The sequence below is a fragment of the Amyelois transitella genome, chromosome 30 (assembly GCF_032362555.1).
Source record: "Amyelois transitella isolate CPQ chromosome 30, ilAmyTran1.1, whole genome shotgun sequence".
Taxonomy (NCBI): domain Eukaryota; kingdom Metazoa; phylum Arthropoda; class Insecta; order Lepidoptera; family Pyralidae; genus Amyelois; species Amyelois transitella.
Window position 1 is genome coordinate 3,033,181 of NC_083533.1, and position 19,231 is coordinate 3,052,411.

The following is a 19,231-nucleotide window of genomic DNA, read 5'->3' on the forward strand; positions in this document are numbered from 1 at the left end:
ACCGCTTCTTCTGCGCTAAAGCTTTGAAAGTTGCATTAAACTTACATAGTTTCAAGTAATTAATTTGACGTCGACCAATGTTGTGAAACCGAAAGATATGACAATTATTACTTACTAGCTGTGGCCGCGACTTCGTCCGCGTGGAATAGTTATTTTGGGCATCATTGAAGCCCTCGAGGATAAATAATTATCCCCGTTTTTTTTTTCACATTTTCCATTATTTCTTCGCTCCTAAAAGTTGCAGCGTGATATACCTATGTTATATAGCCTTAAGCCTTCCTCGATAAATGGTCTATTCAACACAAAAATAATTTTTCAATTCGAACCAGTTGTTTCTGAGATTAGCGCGTTCAAACAAACAAACTCTTCAGCTTTATAATATTAGTATAGATATGTTCGAAATGTTCACATCCTCTCAAAAGTCCAACATAATAACATGATGACGTTGGCTACATAATAACATGAATAAATAATTTCGAACATGTACTTACATGTTGTAAGAATTATATCTCCTCTGAGTCGTTTCGGCTGAGGCGGCGTCATCAGCAAATCTAAGTAGAGAACTCCTCCGCATATCCTGAAAGAGAAACATAACAATTTGTTAGTCGAATTAGATAAATACTAACCCTATTCATCCTCGTAGAAGGATCCTTTCAAAGTTCCAGTTTCAGGGATATATCAGATACTTTTTAAGCCAGAATACAGATATAGTAAGTGTGTAAGCTGAACGTGGCCATTCAGTCTTTTCAAGACTTTTGGCTCTGTCTACCCCGCAAGGGATATAGACGTGACCATATGTATGTATGTAAGTGTGTTTTTACTTAGTATAAAAACCCGATAAAAGGAAATCCCATCGAGTTAACCGAGTAAGTACTACGAGGAACCGTTTGTCGTAAACTACCTGTCATCATTACTACACAATGCACATTCACTTTTGTTATTACTGTTAATTTATGTTTGCAAACAACAAATGTCTTGTGGTATTGAATAAAGCTTTTATCTATCTACTAGCTGTGCCCGAGACTTCGCCGCGTGGAATAGTTATTTAGGGCATCATTGAAGCCCTCAAGGAGGAATAATTTTCCCCGTTTTTTTTTCACATTTTCCATTATTTCTTCGCTCCTTATAGTTGCAGCGTGATGTTATATAGCCTAATGTCTTCGTCGATAAATGGTCTAAACACAAAAATAATTTTTCAATTCGAACCAGTACTTAGTTCCTGAGATACATATACATATTATCACGTCTATATCCCTTGCGGGGTAGACAGAGCCAACAGTCTTGTAAAGACTGATAGGCCACGGTCAGCTATTTGGCTTTAAGATAGAATTGAGATTCAAATAGTGACAACTTGGTTGCCAGCCCATCGCCTAAAAGAAGAATCCCAAGTTTGTAAGCCTAGCCCTTAGTCGCCTTTTACGACATCCACGGGAGAGAGATGGGAGTGGTGCTATTCTTTTTTTCTATTGGTGCCGGGAACCTCACGGCACGAGAATAGAATTCCTGAGATTAGCGCGTTCAAACAAACTCTTCAGCTTTATAATATCCCACTCGAGAACTTTCAGGTCCCATCTGCCATCAGCTCTTCGAGAAACTACCTGTATTGTGTTTAAAAATATGTATATACATATATATACATATATATATATAACCTGTATTTCCTGAGGTTTATTTCACCAGCTCTCGTTCGCGTCATGCAAGTTTTCAGATATTTCGTCATGGCCAATTCTGAAATAAATTTTTAAATGCATAAAAATATTTAAAGCTAACTTTCCTATTTTTCCTTTCCTACCCCGGGGTTAACAAGAGTTTCAGATTTTAAATCATCTGAATTCAAAACATGGGGTATATTACAGTTATTTAAGGACGTCCTGGTAAAGGGTCAGGTCAAAAGTACCCGAAACCGCCGAGCTTGCATGAAGAGAGTTATGAATGTGGATGAAGCGAAGGAAGTATGCAGGTCTCGTGGCAAGTGGAAAGAGGTGGTCTCTGCTTACCCCTCCGGGAAAGAGGCGGGATTTTATGTAGGCATACATACATACATACATAAAATCACGCCTCTTTCTTTATGTATGCATGTATGTATTTATAGAGTTCAAACAATACTTAGTTATCAAGACACTCATTACTTTCTGCTGTTGCTATTTATATATATCATATAGTTTCATCTAATATATGTATGAAAAGAACATTTTAAATAATTACTATTAAAAATGTCAGCATCTTGTCTCATTTTTACCACCATTAATACAATCATCCGACTTTTATTATCTCAATTGTATCTCAAAGCCGGATAGCTGAATGTGGCCTATCAATCTTTTCAAGAAAAGTTGGCTCTGTCTACCCTGCAAGGGATATAGACGTGATTATATGTATGTATGTATCCGACTTTTATTGATGTTCTTACCATTTTGCTCCGCGATGTGTGTTCTAGGATCTGGTAGATTTTGAGGCTCCATCATGTTCAGATTGTCCAAATCTTCTTTCTCCTTTTCATTCTTCGTGTACCTGAGTAAATTAAAAAAGTCAAATATGAGACGAAATTAAATTTGAAAATATTTAATTTGTCCCATTGTTATTCGTTTATTGTGCCGTGTGGTTCCCGGCAGTGCCGTGTGGTTCCCGGCACCAATACAAAAAAAGAATAAAACCACTCCATCTCTTTCCCATCGATGTGGTAAAAGGCGACTAAGGGATAGGCTTGCAAACTTGGGATTCTTTTTTAGGCGTTGGGCTTGCAACCTGTCACTATTTGAATCTCAATTCTATTATTAAGCCAAATAGCTAAGCCTATCAGTCTTTTCAAGACTGTGGGCTCTGTCTACCCCACAAGAGATATAGACGTGACCATATGTATGTATGTGTGTATATATGAAAGTTGGTAAAATAAAATCTTGACCAAAAACTGAGTGAAATCTTCATTATTTTCACTTAGCTTTTGTTAACACCTAGTTTACCCAATGTCATCACATCATCATGGTCAAAACCGCACCCCACGCTCCTATGCAGACCAGAGAGTCAAGGGTGTGACCGGCACCAACGCTAATGTAGGCAACCTTTTTGGTAAACGCCATAGCAACGGTTGCCATGATGTTGTTTATTAGAGATATCGGCGGGGATAGTGCAAATCCGCGAATCTACCATACGTAAAAGGTGCGTATCTGCAATAGATCCAGTTTTACAGGGGAAGGTTAAAACTTAATAACTTTATTACTTCAATTAATTTTAAACTCATTTTTACACAAAAAGTAATTTGTAATGTGTTCTATCTCTTGGTCGAAATGACCTAGTTTTAAGTCGGTGGCAGCCTATCAAGATTTTGCGTGAATTTCCCGCGAAAACTTAAAATGGCTACATTTGTCATATACGCGGAATTATCCAATGCTAGTTACGCGGATTTGAACTATCCCCGACGATATGTCAAATATATTTTTTATTGTTAGATATTCTGAATTTATACGTTGAATAATATAGACATTTTAAACTGATTTATTTTCTCCCCTTTTCTCCTACTATCTTCTATAAATAAATAAATATAAATATATACGGGACAAATTACACTGATTGAGTTAGCCTTGAAGTAAGTTCTAGACTTGTGTTACGAGATACTAACTCAACGATACTACATTTTATAATAAATACTTATATAGATAAACATCCAAGATCCAGGCCAATCAGAAAATGTTCTCTTCTCATCATGCCCTGGCCGGGATTCGAACCCGGGACCTCCGGTGACACAGACAAGCGTACTACCGCTGCGCCACAGAGGCCGTCTTCTGTAGGAATAAATAACTATACTTCCTACAGCCAATAAGAATAACTTACGGGTTCGATTTGAGGAAGTTCTCCAACTCCCTGACCTTGACTCTGATCTCGGCAAAGAATTTACTTCTTGTTTCGTCTTGTTCCTTCTTCAGTTTATACGTGGCCACGTGCTCTTTAACGTTGAATATAAACAAATCTGAAACAATAGTGCTTTTAGCACATATAACATAACATAGCAGTGTAATTTGTTCCGCCGCTTCTTCTACACATGCGCTTTGGAAGCGGTAGTAGTTATGATTAGATTTAAGTTATGTGACGTCAATAAGTGATACCTTGTATCCAATTTTGAAAATAAATCTATTCTATTCCATAACATAAAATCACGCCTCTTTCCCGGAGGGGTAGGCAGAGAGTACATCTTTCCACATGCACATATACATACATATGGTCACATCTATATCCCTTGCGGGTGGACAGAGCCAACAGTCTTGGAAAGACTGATAGGTCACGTTCAGCTATTTGTGCTTTTAGCATTAGGTACCTATTCTTGATTGCGTTTTTGCTTTACATTAAGTTCCCTTAAAATATAAGTGCCGGGAACCATCCCGGCACTTATAAAAAAAAAGAATAGGACCACTCCATCTCGTTGCCACGGATGTCGTAAAAAGCGACTATGGAGTAGGCTTATAAACTTGGGATTCATCTTTTAGGCGATGGGCTAGCAACCTGTCACTATTCGAATCTCAATTCTATCATGAAGCCAAACAGCAGAACGTGGCCTATCAGTCTTTTTAAGACCGTTGGCTCTGTCTACCCAGCAAGGAATATAGACGTGATTATATGTATGTATGTTTTCACGATATTTTATGACGACGACAAGAAATACAACTTTAAATATACTGGGTTTCTGCGGTATGCAGTCAAATTTTTGGTTTTTATCAAATACGATCATACCTTTGAATCTGTACATACCTTCGAATCTGAACATACCTACCTTCGAATCTGAACATACCTTCGAATCTGAACATACCTTCGAATCTGAACATACCTTCAAATCTGAACATACCTTCGAATCTGAACATGCCTTCGAATCTGAACATACCTTAGAATCTGAACATACCTTCGAATCTGAACATACCTTCGAATCTGTTTGGCAGTTCAGCTGCCAGGGCGAAGGTCCTCGAGCTCTCACTGTGCAGGTCCAGCATGGAGCGAGCTGCGCGTACGCACACACAACTGCCGTCTATTATCTTGGGCAGCTTCACTGACACGTGGATGGCTGGGAAGGTCAGTTCCACTGGTTCCCTGAATATAGTAATAGGTACAACCTTATTAAAGAAAAGACTGACTTGACGGCCTCTGTGGCGCAGCGGTAGTACGCTTGTCTGTGACACCGGAGGGCCCGGGTTCGAATCCCGGTCAGGGCATGATGAGAAAAGAACTTGGCCTGGGTCTTGGATGTTTATCTATATAAAAGTATTTCTCGAACTTGCTTCGAGGCTAACCGGAAGGCAACCTAACTTCATAAGGTCGTCGAAGTACATAATCGATAGTTTACGTACGCTGGGATTCCTGCGCAGCGTTTTTTTATGCATTTATTTATTTATTATTTTTTGATTCAAATAGTGACAGGTTGCTAGCCCATCGCCTAAGAGAAGAATCCCAAGTTTATAAGCCTACCCCTTAGTCGTCTTTTACGACATCCATGGGTGAGATGGAGTGGTCCTATTCTATTTTCTATTGGTGCCGGGATCCACACGGCGCCTAGCTAATAATATAACCCAGTTATCGTATTTCTCATCATCGAGTTGTTACGGGTATATCCTGATGGTACAGTATGTAATACAAATTCACATTCCTTTCATGAAATATCATACTTAGTTGTTGAGTTCAAAGTGACAATATTTAATGTACATGACTTTAGTAAACTTGTCATCCATGCTGGTCTAGTAGCTCTATAGTCTCCTCTCATGCAGATTGTAAAAGTCGATCAAGGGAAAAGCTAACACTTGGGATTCTTATTTTAGGCTACCAACCTGTCACTATTTGAATCTCAATTCTATCATCAAGCCATACAGCTGAACGTGGCCTCACAGTTTTTTCAAGACTGTTAGCATACATACATACGGTCACGTCCATATCCCTTGCGGGGTAGACAGAGCCTGTAGGGGTAGCAGTCTTGAAAAGACTGAATGGCCACGTTCAGCTATTTGGTTTACCGATAGAATTGAGATTCAACTAGGGACAGGTTGATAGCCCATCGCCTTAAAATGAATCCCAAGTTTATAAGCCTACCCCGCAGTCGCCTTTTACGACATCCGTGGGAACGAGATGGAGTGGTCCTATTCTTTTTTCTATTGGTGCCGGGAACCACACGGCGCCTAGCTAATAATATAACCTAGTTATCGTATTTCTCATCACATCACCGAGTTGTTATATCCTGATATTAATGATAGAATTGAGATTCAATTAGTGACAGGTTGCTTAAAAGAAGAAACACAAGTTTGTAATCCCATCCCTGTCGGTAATACATACGGTTCAGGTTCAACCGGCTTCGGTTTCCTCGTAGGCATTCTCACCGCCACCCAGATGTTCAGCCTCAATCCTTTGAACTCCCTCTCGTATGTCGCCAGCTTGATTGAGTGGAACTTGAGGCTTTTCTCCATATTTCTCAGTATGGTGTACGATGCTAGTTGTATGGCTAGTGACAGCTGCTCCCTGAGCGCTAAACGTACCTGCGGGCAGACCGATTAAATTTAACCCAGACTCTTAATGTATTGACCGACATTTTAGACAGGTAGTTCATTGTCATTACGTTGCCGTGTGGTTCCCGTCACCAATACAAAAATGAATAGGACCACTCCATCTCTTTCCCATGGATGTCGTAAAAGGCGACTAAGGGATAGGCTTACAAAATTGAGATTCTAATAGTGACAGGTTGCTAGCCAATCGCCTTAAAGAAGAATCTCAAGTTTATAAGCCTATCCCTTCGCCTTTTACGACATCCATGGGAAAGAGATGGAGTGGTCCTATTCTGTTTTATATCGGTACCGGGTAACAACAGGAGAATGAAAATGTCAATGTTGAAAATTGGTAAGCAGGACCGATTTAAATGAAAAAGAAGACATTGGAGGAAGTTGAAACAATAGCATTTGATATGAAGAAAATAATAATAATAATGTGAAAAGATTAATGGTAATAAGCTGGGTTGGTGCGGACACATCGTGAGAAGAGAGTAAGATCATGTTACTAAAAGAGCCTTAAATATGGAAGTGAAAGGTTTTAGAAATAGGGGAAGACCAAAAAAAGAGGTGGATGGATGGCGTAAAGGATAGTATGAGGAGAGAGGGAGTGACCAGTGAGATGGCAATTGACAGAAGTAATTGGAAAAAACTAACATACTGTGCCGACCCCACGTAGAAAGTGGGAAAAGGTAATGACCTTCGACGAAGAAGAAGAAGATGATGATGACCATACCTCATTGTAGCCCTGTGCTTGCAAAGCCGTATACTGTCGCGAGTTAGCGACGAATTCTTCTAACATTTCCAGCATCTATAACCAATAAAAGAAGATAATTCTACTAACAGAAACAGTGTAACCGTAACATCACAAAATCACAAATTTATTATTTGGACTTCTAGCGGAATGGTCTTCCAGCCAACCCTTGACGTAAGATAATTTACAAACTGCATACTATATATATAGTGTCTCACATGAACATACATACATAAAATTACGCCTCTTTCCCGGAGGGGTAGGCAGAGACTACCTCTTTCCACTTGCCACAATCTCTGCATACTTCCTTCGCTTCATCCACATTCATAACTCTTCATTCACACTCTCACATGAATTATGAGACAAATTAATTATGAGGCGCAAATATGTAGGTATCGATAATACCTATATATTTGAACCTTTTGGGGTACAAACTTTTGGATCCCATCAGCTTTTCCGACAATTGTCGAAAAAGCTGATTGAGGTATCTCGTGACTGGACGGCTGTAAATTATCTTGCTCCGAGAATCTGCATTGCCATTCAAAATGACAACGCTGCCAGCCTTTTGAGCACACTCCCCCATGTTAACTGTTACAGAAAATAAAACATTTTTGATTTTTTTTTTTTATTATGCCCAACCACTTACCGGCAGAGCCTCAACGCACCGCTTCTCCAGCTCGTTATCATCACACTTCCCCTGGTTCTGCCAAATGTGGAGGTACGTGTTCATCTGGGTGACCACCCGGGCGTCCGGAAGGCCGTCACAGCGGAGGTATTGTTGCCACTAGAAATGTTATCATCAAAACATTATTGATTTACATTAGGCTTACAAACTTGGGATTCTTTTTTAGGCGACAGGCTAGCAACCTGTCACTATTTGAATCTCAATTCTATCATTAAGCCAAACAGCTGAACGTGGCCTATCAGTCTTTCCAAGACTGTTGGCTCTGTCTACCCCGTAAGGGATATAGACGTGATGATATGTATGTATGTATGCATTATTGATTTAAACATATCACATACATATAATGTAGGTATTGTTGCCACTAAAAATGATATCATCAAAACATTAATTCATTATTGATTTATACATACATATATATAATCACGTCTACATCCCTTGCGGGGTAGATAGAGTCAACAGTCATGAGAGACTGATAGGCCACGTTCAGCTGTTTGGCTTAGTGATAGAATTGAGATTCAAATAGTGACAGATTGCTAGCCCGTCGCCTTTGAGAAGAATCCAGAGTTTGTAAGCTTATCCCTTAGTCGCGTTTTACGACATCCGTGGGAATAAGACGGAGTGGTCCTATTCTTTTTTTTTATTGGTGCCAGGAACCACACGTTATTAATTCATGATGATGATGTTGATAAATCTATAACCAAAGACTATGTCGAGTAACAACGAACGTTCTGGAACAGGAAAAAGAATGATTACCTAAATATTTAACTTAATAATTGTACTTAAAAGTGTCTTAGATTTGTTAACCTTTAAAGGAATTATCGGGTCATTCCCCATCACGAGTATCTTTAGATTACTCACTGGAAAGTCCAAGCATTTAGTTGTTATCAAGATTTAAGATTTAATTATACTCGTAGGTACTTATAAAACGATTCCTTTTCTACAAACGTAAGGTACAGTAAGAATTAATTATGAACGCCTGAAAATTTAAAAATTTTGACATCTACACATTCAAATCGTGAAGGACGATTTTGAAGCAAAATCGTATTTTTAATTTGTATTACAGTTTCATGTCTTCTACTTAACGAGTTTGAGTTTAATTTTGATATCAACCAATCAAATGATGCTGAATACTTTAACTAACCTCTGCATCCAACTGTTTCTTGTTGAGGTATTCGAATTTCTGCATTTCGAATTCTGCAATAAATAAAATACAATATTATCAAAACCAATATTATCGATAGAAAACTTTCATTGGAAAAGACAGAAAAAAATAGCATTTTATACTTTTATAATCATGATTTTCATGGTCTGTCCATGAAAGATGCCTTTCAGATCAGGATTTCCATGCAACAAGTTGTAAGCTATATAGAGTATTGATATCCCTTCTTATCTCTTGTTATTCATTGTCCCTTCCTATGCCGTCATCTCGTTCATTCCTTTTTACTTCAGGGACGCCTTTAACAAGCTTCATACTATGCCCACTCGACTTTTGTCTTGAGGCTTTGCTAAGTAAGTATGGAAGTAGGTAGGTATGGATTGTGGCATTGTAGTGAATCCCAAATCACAATTCCCCATTGATCTGTACATACGAGTAGCTAAACGTGACCCTTCAGTTTCTTTTTAAAAGCTTCAGTTTCTTTAATTGATTTGTTTCAAGATTTTTGGCTCTGTCTACCCCGTGTGGGATAAAGCCGTGACTATATGTTAGTATGTATGTTTCTTTAAAATACTGAGAGGTCACGTTTAGCTATTTGGATTAATAAAAAAACTGAGATTAAAAAAGTGACAGGTTGCCAACCCATCGCGTAAAAGAAGAATCCTAAATTTATAAGCCTATCCCTAAGTCTCCTTTTACGATATCCATGGCAAAGAAATGTAGTAGTCCTATTCTTTTTTCCGTGCCGGGAACCACGCGGCACCAATAGAAAATGTATATTCCATCCCTGAAATTTGATGCCTTTATGACCAGTGCTAATGAGGTCAACTTGACTTGACGGCCTCTGTGGCGCAGCGGTAGTACGGGTTCGAATCCCGGCCTGGGCATGATAAGAAAAGAACTTTTCTGATTGTCCTGGGTCTTGGATGTTTATTTATATAAGTATTTATTATAAAATATAGTATCGTCGAGTTAGCATCTCGTAACACAAGTCTCGCACTTACTTCGAGGCTAACTCAATCTGTGTAATTTGTCCCGTATATATTTATATATTTATTTATAACTTACTGCGGAACAAGTTGCAAGCCTTCTGGAGTATGTCTCTCCTGATCTCCTGCTCCTCATTGTCCTTCGCCATCAGCTCGGCCCGCTCCCTGGCAGCGGCCGCCCGCTTCTCCTTAGCACCCGCCAGGATTGCTTGTCTGTGAATTGAGTGAAGCAAAGAACGAATGATTACAGATTATAATAATATTATTCGTTCTCTAGAATATATCCAGTTGCGTCTGACTGATGAAGAAGACCCTACTAGGGATAAGTCCGCCGTTGTGTTCTGTTTGTTTGTAAGCAATACAATAAAGAATTGTACATAAAAAGAAATATAACAAATTACAAGACTGTTGAATTTAGAAGTATGTATATGTACAATGGCGGATTTATCCCAATTATGATTTCTTCCAGTCAACCAAATTGTGTATTGTTTTTGTCATACTATGTATTTCCGTAATTTTTTTATATACAATAAAGTGTTTACAAACAGACAAACAAAAAATATACATACATACATACATACATATGATCACGTCTATATCCCTTGCGGGGTAGACAGAGCCAACAGTCTTGAAAAGACTGAATGGCCACGTTCAGCTATTTGGCTTAATGATAGAACCGGGATTCAAATAGTGACAGGTTGCTAGCCCATCGCCTAAAAGAAGAATCCTAAGTTTATAAGCCTAGCCTTTTTTTGTTTTTTTGTTTAGGCTTATAAACAAAAAATATATTTATTTATTTATCTGGAAGACCGACAACCGTTTACAATAATAGCGCCACGTGTGTAAAACAAATGGTCAATTACAGATCCTCACTGATACAAAACTCTAATGGAATAAAAAAAGAAACATTAATCTCTAAAAATTCAACAATAACTATTTATGAAGAATTTAATACCACACTAACCTTAACTCACTTAAGTAAATATAAATACATTCGGGACAAATTACACAGATTGAGTTAGCCTCGAAGTAAGTTCGAGATTTGTGTTACGAGATTCTAACTCAACGATAGTATATTTAATATTAAATACTTATATAGATAAACATCCAAGACCCAGGCCAATCAGAAAAAGTTATTTTCTCATCACGCCCTGGCCGGGATTCGAACCCGGGACCTGCGGTGTCACAGACAAGCGTACTACCGCTGCGCCACAGAGGCCGTCAATTACCTTTAACTTACTATATTTTTTTTAAATACCTTGATTCCAACAACAGTCTACATAAAAATCTAAAGAACATATTATCGTAAAACTCATCTCTGGTCAGCCATCGACTACATACGCTTGGAAAGAATTGTTTAAGATCTAAGTTTCAAATTTAAGTAAGCTACCGGGTCCAAAGAGCAAGTGTAGAAGAGGCGGCGGAACACACTACACTGCATAATTTACACCGCACGTCAATTTACAAGTGGAAATACAATTCTATGGGAATGAGGATGGAATAGGGGAACAAGGGTGGGGACTAACTTCTCCGCCTCCTTCTCCGCCCTCCAGTCTTCTATCCTCTGCACCATCCATGCCTCTCTTTCTTTTCTGTTCATTTTCTTCCAGTTCTTTGGCTGCGAATTGGTAAACTCTAAGGTTAGATTTTTTTGTTTTGATTGTATATTTATTTATTGTTGATCGAAGATTGATTTTCTAGAACGATATTTTTATTTTTAATAGCCGAAGTTTTGGATTAGGTATTATTAGCCTGACCTGAAATCCTAAACCTAAACCTAAAAGGAATGATAATTCTATGGTTTTCAATAACGATGTACTTAATTAATAATTTTAATTGTGTATACTTGTAGGGAAATTTTATTCAGCTCGATAATTTTACTAACTATATAAATTTTACATAAGGATTACTTATAAAAAAAATATGAAAGCTCATAACATCTTTTTTTGATTTTGAAAACTTTTAATTGTATTAGAAATAGATAATACATTTACGTTTTTTAAAATAAAATATATTTTTGGTAAAGAAGGTGTATAACCTTCTTTACCTTTTCTTTATTCATATTAAAATTTGTTAAAGTTTTTACATATCTGCGTTGCAAAGAAAAGTACACAACTTAATTTTCTTTAAGTATTTTTTTTTTAATTTAAATAAACACTTATCTCATGATCAGCAAAAATATCAATAAGTTAACTCAAATAATTATAAACCGGAAGGTTTACTCCACAAAACAATCTGTGCTACTGAAAAATAAATATTCGTAAATAATCATAATCATGTGTATGAAAAACCAGGGCCGGATTTGGGCAAGAACAATGTCTGATAATGAAAGAATAAATTTAAGATAGTAATCTTCTTTCACTGACATTTGAAGAAGAAGGTATTTATTTTTAAATGAGAAAATTAAAAAAAAATATTGATAATTTTTTTACTCGATTTGATCATTGCAGTGTATATTTAAAATTCTCAGTTATTTGATCAAAAACTACGTGAATTTTAATTGAAAAAACTTAAAGTATGTAAGAATATACAAAAAATGCTATTTTAATATTAAAATAATAATTTTGATTAATTAATTTAATAGAGTTTTTGTAATTTCGTTATAGAATTTAAACAAAAATAGGAGTAGAGAAATAATGTTTTACTATAATATAATAAAAAAAATAAACATAATTATGGCATAAATACGTCTTTATCCTTTGCGAGGTAAAATAAGCCTTGAAAGACTGATAGGCCACGCTCAGCTGTTTGGATTAATGATAGAATTGAGATTCAAATATTCTTGTTCTATAATACATAGGGTTTGACTAAGCTTCAGTTATTGTTTTGTAAAATTTATAAATAAGGCTCTGGGGACACACGGGATTATAATTTTTTATCTGGAAAATAATAATCTCTCTTTAATCTTATTTTGACTCCTAGATTTTCAAATCCAGCCCTGAGCATAAAGTAATGCATGTTTTGCGTGATGTACATCATGACATTAGTAAAATTTGATGTATTACATCGTAAATTTATTTCGAAATCTTTTCATGTTATGTCAAACTTTAAGAGGGGACGGACTCAATCATAAAAAAACAAACGATTTCAAGAGAATATTTAAAAAAGTAGGCAAGGATTATCAGGAAAAATAATACATCCTTATTTAAATAATTACTTTTGTGTTTGGTTTTTTTTTAATAAAATTTACATTCAATAAATAAAGTATTTGTGATTTTTTTTGTAATCATATTTTTTTCCCGTCGTGGAAAAATATTTCATAAATTATATATTTTTTATAAGTTGCCTATTTAATTCTAATAAAATTAATCACTTGTATTCCTAAATTACAGCAATATTTATAAGGGTTCACCCCGAACCGTACCTGAATTAATTAGTGAATTTAATTTCTCATTATTGAATACGTACCTTTTCAAACTCTGGTATTTCCTCCTTTTCTTTTTCCTTCTTTCCCTTCTTCCCCTTCTTCTTTTTGGGGGCTTCTTCTTCTTCAATAACCTTCGGCTGTTCCTCTGAAGAGAAAAAATGTATGCAGCATATTTTGTAGTGCCTTAAAAACCTCAATACAAGTTTTATTTATTTATTTATTTATTTACTAATTTATGTACACAGAAAACATCGAGACTGATAAACAAAAGAAACAAAATTACAAAGGTTCTGCTTATTTCAAAAGAAAGTTTTTTATTTGAATATCCAAATCTAATATTATAAGTTTGTCTGTTACTCTTCACACTATATCTACATAACCAATCTTCTTGAAATTTGCGTATATATAATTAAGAGTAAGTTTTCATCCCGGTAAAAACTATAGTTGCCAAGGAGTTTGAGTCTCCGTATTTTTTTGTAGGTAGCGCTAAACTTGCGCGTGTAGGTGGCGCTATACTCGCGCGTGTAAGCGGCGCTAAACTTGCGCGTGTAAGTGGCGCTAAACTCGCGCGTGTAGGTGGCGGTAAATTCGCCAAGATACTGGTAAAAGCTGCTATAGATGACTAACCAGCTATAGATTCTTCAGACCATTGAAACAGTTCACTGGTATCCTTTATAATATGCACCTGTCAAAAAAAAAAAAAAAACAAGATCTATTGAAAAACCGTTTAAAATAGGCTATTGAAAATATTTTTAGATAGATTTTTAATAGCCTATTGTTGTAATAATTTATTTTTACATACACGTCAGTCACGTCTATATCCCTTGCAGGGAAGGCAAAGTCAACAGTATTTAATTGACTGAAAGGTCATGTGTTAAGCCAAATGTTAGAATTGAGATTCAAATAGTGGCAGGTTGCAAGATCATCGCCTAAAAAAGAATCCCAAGATTGTAAGCCTATCCCTTAGTCGCCTTTTACGACACGGCACAATGCCTCCTCACGTCAGCAGGCTTCAAAGTTCTGGGTACCAAAATCAACATAATATAAATAATTGAATAGATTTATTTTCAAAATTGGACAAAAGGTATTATTTATTGACGTCACATAACTTAAACATAATTATAACTACTACCGCTTCCAATGAAGAAGAAGTGGCGGAGCAAACTACTCTGCAGCTTTTTCAACGGACGTCAATTTTCAAATATAGATTCTCTTTAATCTAAATCGTGGACGAATGCACGGACATAATCGATTTTTATCACACCCAATATGATAACTGAATTACAGTTATAATGATTACATACCTATCAAATAACTGACTTAAGAACATACCTCACTGACTTTCTTCCCTTTTCCTTTCTTTTTCTTTTTCGGTTCTGCAAAAAATAAGCAAACTTTCATCTGAGGTATTTAATTAAAATTTATTTACATGATAGATTATAGTATGCAGAGATCGTGGCAAGTGGAATGATGTAGTCTCTGCCTACCCCTTCGGGAAAAAGGCGTGTTTTTATGTATGTATGTATATATGCATACTCACATGATTATAACAGACGTCGGTGAGCGGCGACTAAGGGAGAGGCTTACAAACATGGGATTCTTTTTTAGGCGATGGGTTAGCAACCTGTCAGTATTTGAATCTCAATTCTATCACTTAGCCAAATAGCTGAGCGTGGCCTATCAGTCTTTTTAAGACTGTTGGCTCTGTCTTCCCCGCAAGGGATATAGACGTGACCATACGTATGTATGTATGTAGAATTACTTATTTAATACAAAAGCTAATAATTCGTTTTAATTTTAAGCCATTTTCACCTTTGGTGAAATGATGTGAGAGTGAAATTAAAATAGAAAGAGAAAAGAGAAAATAATATATCATTATTTTAAAGAACAATATTGATCTTACCTTTTCACTAATATGCAAGTAAATATTCAATCGTTTTGTATAATTTCACTAGAACATGAATGATGCGCCTTCCACAGTTACCATAGCAAATGTTTAGTCGATAAATCGTGTGATTCTGCTCTTTGATAAGTAAGTATTCATAGGCATTCAATAGTATTGATGATTGTCGTTAAACCCAGATAAGAAATCCGTCTTATTTATTAATTATCACATATCAAATATGTTTCCACATATATACATATGGTCACGTCTATATCCCTTGTGGGGTAGACAGAGCCAACAGTCTTGAAGAGACTGATAGGCCACGTTCAGCTATTTGGCTTAATTATAGAGATGAGATTTTTAATAGTGACAGGTTGCTAGCCCATAGCCTAAAAAAACGAAATACTAAGTTTGTAAGCCTGTCCTTTAGTCGCCTTTACGACATTAATGGGAAAGAGACGGAGTGTGAGTTCTATTATTTTTCTATATGTGCCGTGAACCACACGGCACATTATTTTCCACATTATGGAGTAAAAATACAATGTTAGAGTCATCATCGTCAAATCTGAGGTTTTCCTAACCTAGTCTGGTATAAAATCTTCGCTACAGCTTAATGAGTACGAGAGAAGTAATGTACCTACAAAAGTTTAAATACTAACCGATGCTCTTACGCCGAGGGAAAACATCGCGAGGAAACCTGCACATTGAGGCAACTGGATGTGTTACCATAGACCCAATACGGGTTAGGTTTACTTGCAAAGGTTACTGAGATCAGACGGGAGTCGCTTCGTGTAAAAAGCTGACTCACCCAATCCAAGATCCATGGTCAAAGGCACACCCCGGGCTCCTCTCCAGAGTGGCGAGGATGCAACCGAGACTAAAGCCGGGAGGAACATGAGGGCAGATGCTAATTAATTTTTTGCTCCTGAAATGACGCCTTTGATAATTTTTCAGATTCGTCGACCCTTTGCCGTATGCAGTAAAACTGAACCTCGGAGGTACTAAGCAGGTTGTAGAGTTCGCGAAAGAGGTCAGGGATTTGTCGGTAAGTATGAAATTTAGCAATTACATCTGCTAACGCGCGAGTGGCTTTAGTTACCTTCAGGGGGAGGTGGTGGAAGGGACTCGAAGGACGCGCTGGTGTAGGACGTGTCCGTGAACTGGACCTCCTCGGGCTCAGGTTCAAGGTCTGTGGTCTCCATGAGCACCTCCACTATTTCTGGTTCTGTAATTAATTTATATGTATATATAATATGCCGTGTGGTTCCCGGCACCAATACCAAAAAAGAATAGGACCACTCCATCTCTTTCCCATGGATGTCGTAAAAGGCGACTAAGGGATAGGCTTACAAACTTGGGATTCTTATTTTTAGGCGATGGGCAATTCTATCGTTAAGCCAAATAGCTGAACGTGGCCATTCAGTCTTTTCAAGACTGTTGGCTCTGTCTACCCCGCAAGGGATATGGACGTGACCATATGTAAGTATGTATGTATGTATATATAATATAACAGGTTGACTGGAAGTGATTGCATTAGCGATGAGTCCGCCTTTGTACCATCTCTGTCTGTTTTGTGCCGTTTTGTATGTTTTACTCTTATGGTGCAATAAAGAGTTTTACCTATCTATCTATCTATCTACTACAGTAAAAAAATTCTGTACATTGAATACATATACATATATAATAATAATATCAAATGTTAGTACAATGTTCTTAAACCTATGTTAGTAGTTTATTTAAATGGATATTGGTCCAGTGTTTAAGTATATAATCACGTCTATATCCCTTGTGGGAAAGACAGAGCCAACGATCTTGAAAATACTTATTATATAACACCCTGATCTTAATAACAGTTTAAATAACTCACCTGGCGGTTGTTCATCCTGAAACATAAAAAAATGGCAAGTTAGAGTTTAATCTGACTTATTTGACGGCCTCTGTGTCTTGTCTGCGACACCGGAGGTCCCGGGTACGAATCCCGGCCAGTCCATGATGAGAAAAGAACTTTCTCTGACTGGCCTGGGTGTTGGATGTTTATCTATATAAGTATTTATTATAAACAAAATATAGTATCGTTGAGTTAGTATCTCGTAACACAAGTCTCGAACTTACTTTGAGGCTAACTCAATCTGTATAATTTGTCCCGTATATATATATGAAAACGAAAACGAAAACTTAAAAGAAAAAACTATTTATTTAGTCGCTTTTCTGTTGACAAAAACAAAAGCGACTGCGGTGGGTATAAATATAATAAACATAGTATGTATGTAGTGCCGTGTGGTTCCCGGCACCAATACAAAAAAGAATAGGACCACTCCATCTCTTTCCCATGGATGTCGTAAAAGGCGATTAAGGGATATGCTTACAACCTTGGGATTCTCTTTTAGGCGATGGGCTAGCAACCTGTCACTATTTGAATCTCAATTCTATCATTAAGCCAAATAGCTGAACGTGGCCATTCAGTCTTTTCAAGACTGTTGGCTCTGTCTACCCAGCAAGGGATATAGACGTGACCATATGTATGTATGTAGTATGTAAATAAGTAACAATGTTTCAGTATTGCGGACACTAAATGTTACAAAACATATTATAAACAGGCGTGCTTTTAACATATTTATGTACCTATGCATTGTTATATTAACGAGACTAACCTTCTTTTTCTTATCCTTCTTCGCCATGACGGTTGTAAATTGTTAAAAAATAATGAAAATTGATCTATAAAATTGCAATACACCAAAACCTAATCAACAAATGTATACACTTGAAATTTGTCAATGTCCGTTTAATTACATATATGTCATTGTGATTTTTCAGTAAGTAACATTGGTAAGTAAACAGATTGTAAAAAATAAAATGTTAAAAAAGTTCAAGGCAAAATCAAAATATTAAAAAGTACTTATTCATTTTTTATTATAAAAAAAAAATACTGTCATAAATAGGTACGAAAGATGAAATATTATCTGTGTCATTTGTCCTGTAAGTTTTTTAGAAATTATGTATTTACTTTTCATGCCTGTTTTAATATTTTCATTAGTTTTTGTATTCAATAAAGAATTTCGTATTTGTAACCTGTCTGAATGTCTATCTGTTTGTTTAAATCTAAATTTTTGTAGTAAACCGTTCGCAACTAAACCGGCAGACAAAATTTTATAAAAAATGATATATAAATAAGTGAATTCCAAGACCCAAGTTAATACGTAATATATACGTCGCCTTAGTGCTTATTCACTCTGTCTATCCCGTAAGAGATAAAGACTAGATACATGATAATAATCAGCTGTTAATGCGTAAAACACGTTAAATGCCAGTTAATCTTATAAACTTATATTAAAACTAATTAAAATACCGTGTGGTTCCCAGCATTTTAGAATAGGACCACTCTCTTTCCTATGGATGTTGTGAAATTCAACTATGGGATAGGCCAATAACCTCAGAATTCTCCTTTTAGGCGATGGGCTAGCAATTTTGTCAGTATTTTAATCTCAAGCCGTGCCGTACGGTTCCTGGCACCAATATATAAAAGAATAGGACCAGTCCATCTCTTTCCAATGGATGTCGTAAAAGGCGACTTATTAAGTTCGCATTCATCTTTTAGGCGATGGGCTAGCAACCTGTGTTAGGTTGCTAGCCCATCGCCTAAAAGATGAATCTCAATTCTATCATTAAGCCTAACAGCTGAATGTGGCCTATCAGTCTTTCAAGACTGGTGGCTCTGTCTTCCCTGCAAGGGATATAGACGTGATTATATATGAATGAATTAATCTCAAGCCTTACAGCTGAACGTGGCCTTCCAGTCTTTTCTGTAGAGTAGACTGTTGGCTCTGTCTACCCCGTAGGTAATAATATGTATGTATTTAACTCCATCAAAACACCAAGGTGTGCAGTGTCG

At 36.6% G+C, this 19,231-nt stretch overlaps 1 protein-coding gene across 1 annotated transcript in view; it reads right to left on the reverse strand.

Moving 5' to 3' along the window:
• The window catches only part of LOC106130984 (dynein axonemal intermediate chain 7), a 35,418-nt gene extending 18,871 nt beyond the window's left edge, over positions 1-16,547 (reverse strand). The window contains exons 1-15 of the mRNA XM_060953019.1: positions 16,442-16,547; positions 14,790-14,833; positions 14,085-14,142; positions 13,499-13,602; positions 11,617-11,708; positions 10,170-10,303; positions 9,087-9,139; positions 7,907-8,044; positions 7,243-7,317; positions 6,301-6,500; positions 4,904-5,070; positions 3,826-3,961; positions 2,408-2,508; positions 1,653-1,728; positions 492-577 (exon numbers count right to left, since the gene is read on the reverse strand). Of these exons, the coding sequence (XP_060809002.1) occupies positions 492-577; positions 1,653-1,728; positions 2,408-2,508; positions 3,826-3,961; positions 4,904-5,070; positions 6,301-6,500; positions 7,243-7,317; positions 7,907-8,044; positions 9,087-9,139; positions 10,170-10,303; positions 11,617-11,708; positions 13,499-13,602; positions 14,085-14,142; positions 14,790-14,833; positions 16,442-16,544 (1,567 nt within the window). The 5' untranslated portion in view covers positions 16,545-16,547. The remainder of the gene's footprint in view (positions 1-491; positions 578-1,652; positions 1,729-2,407; positions 2,509-3,825; positions 3,962-4,903; positions 5,071-6,300; positions 6,501-7,242; positions 7,318-7,906; positions 8,045-9,086; positions 9,140-10,169; positions 10,304-11,616; positions 11,709-13,498; positions 13,603-14,084; positions 14,143-14,789; positions 14,834-16,441) is intronic.
• Between the last annotated feature and the right edge of the window lie 2,684 nt (positions 16,548-19,231).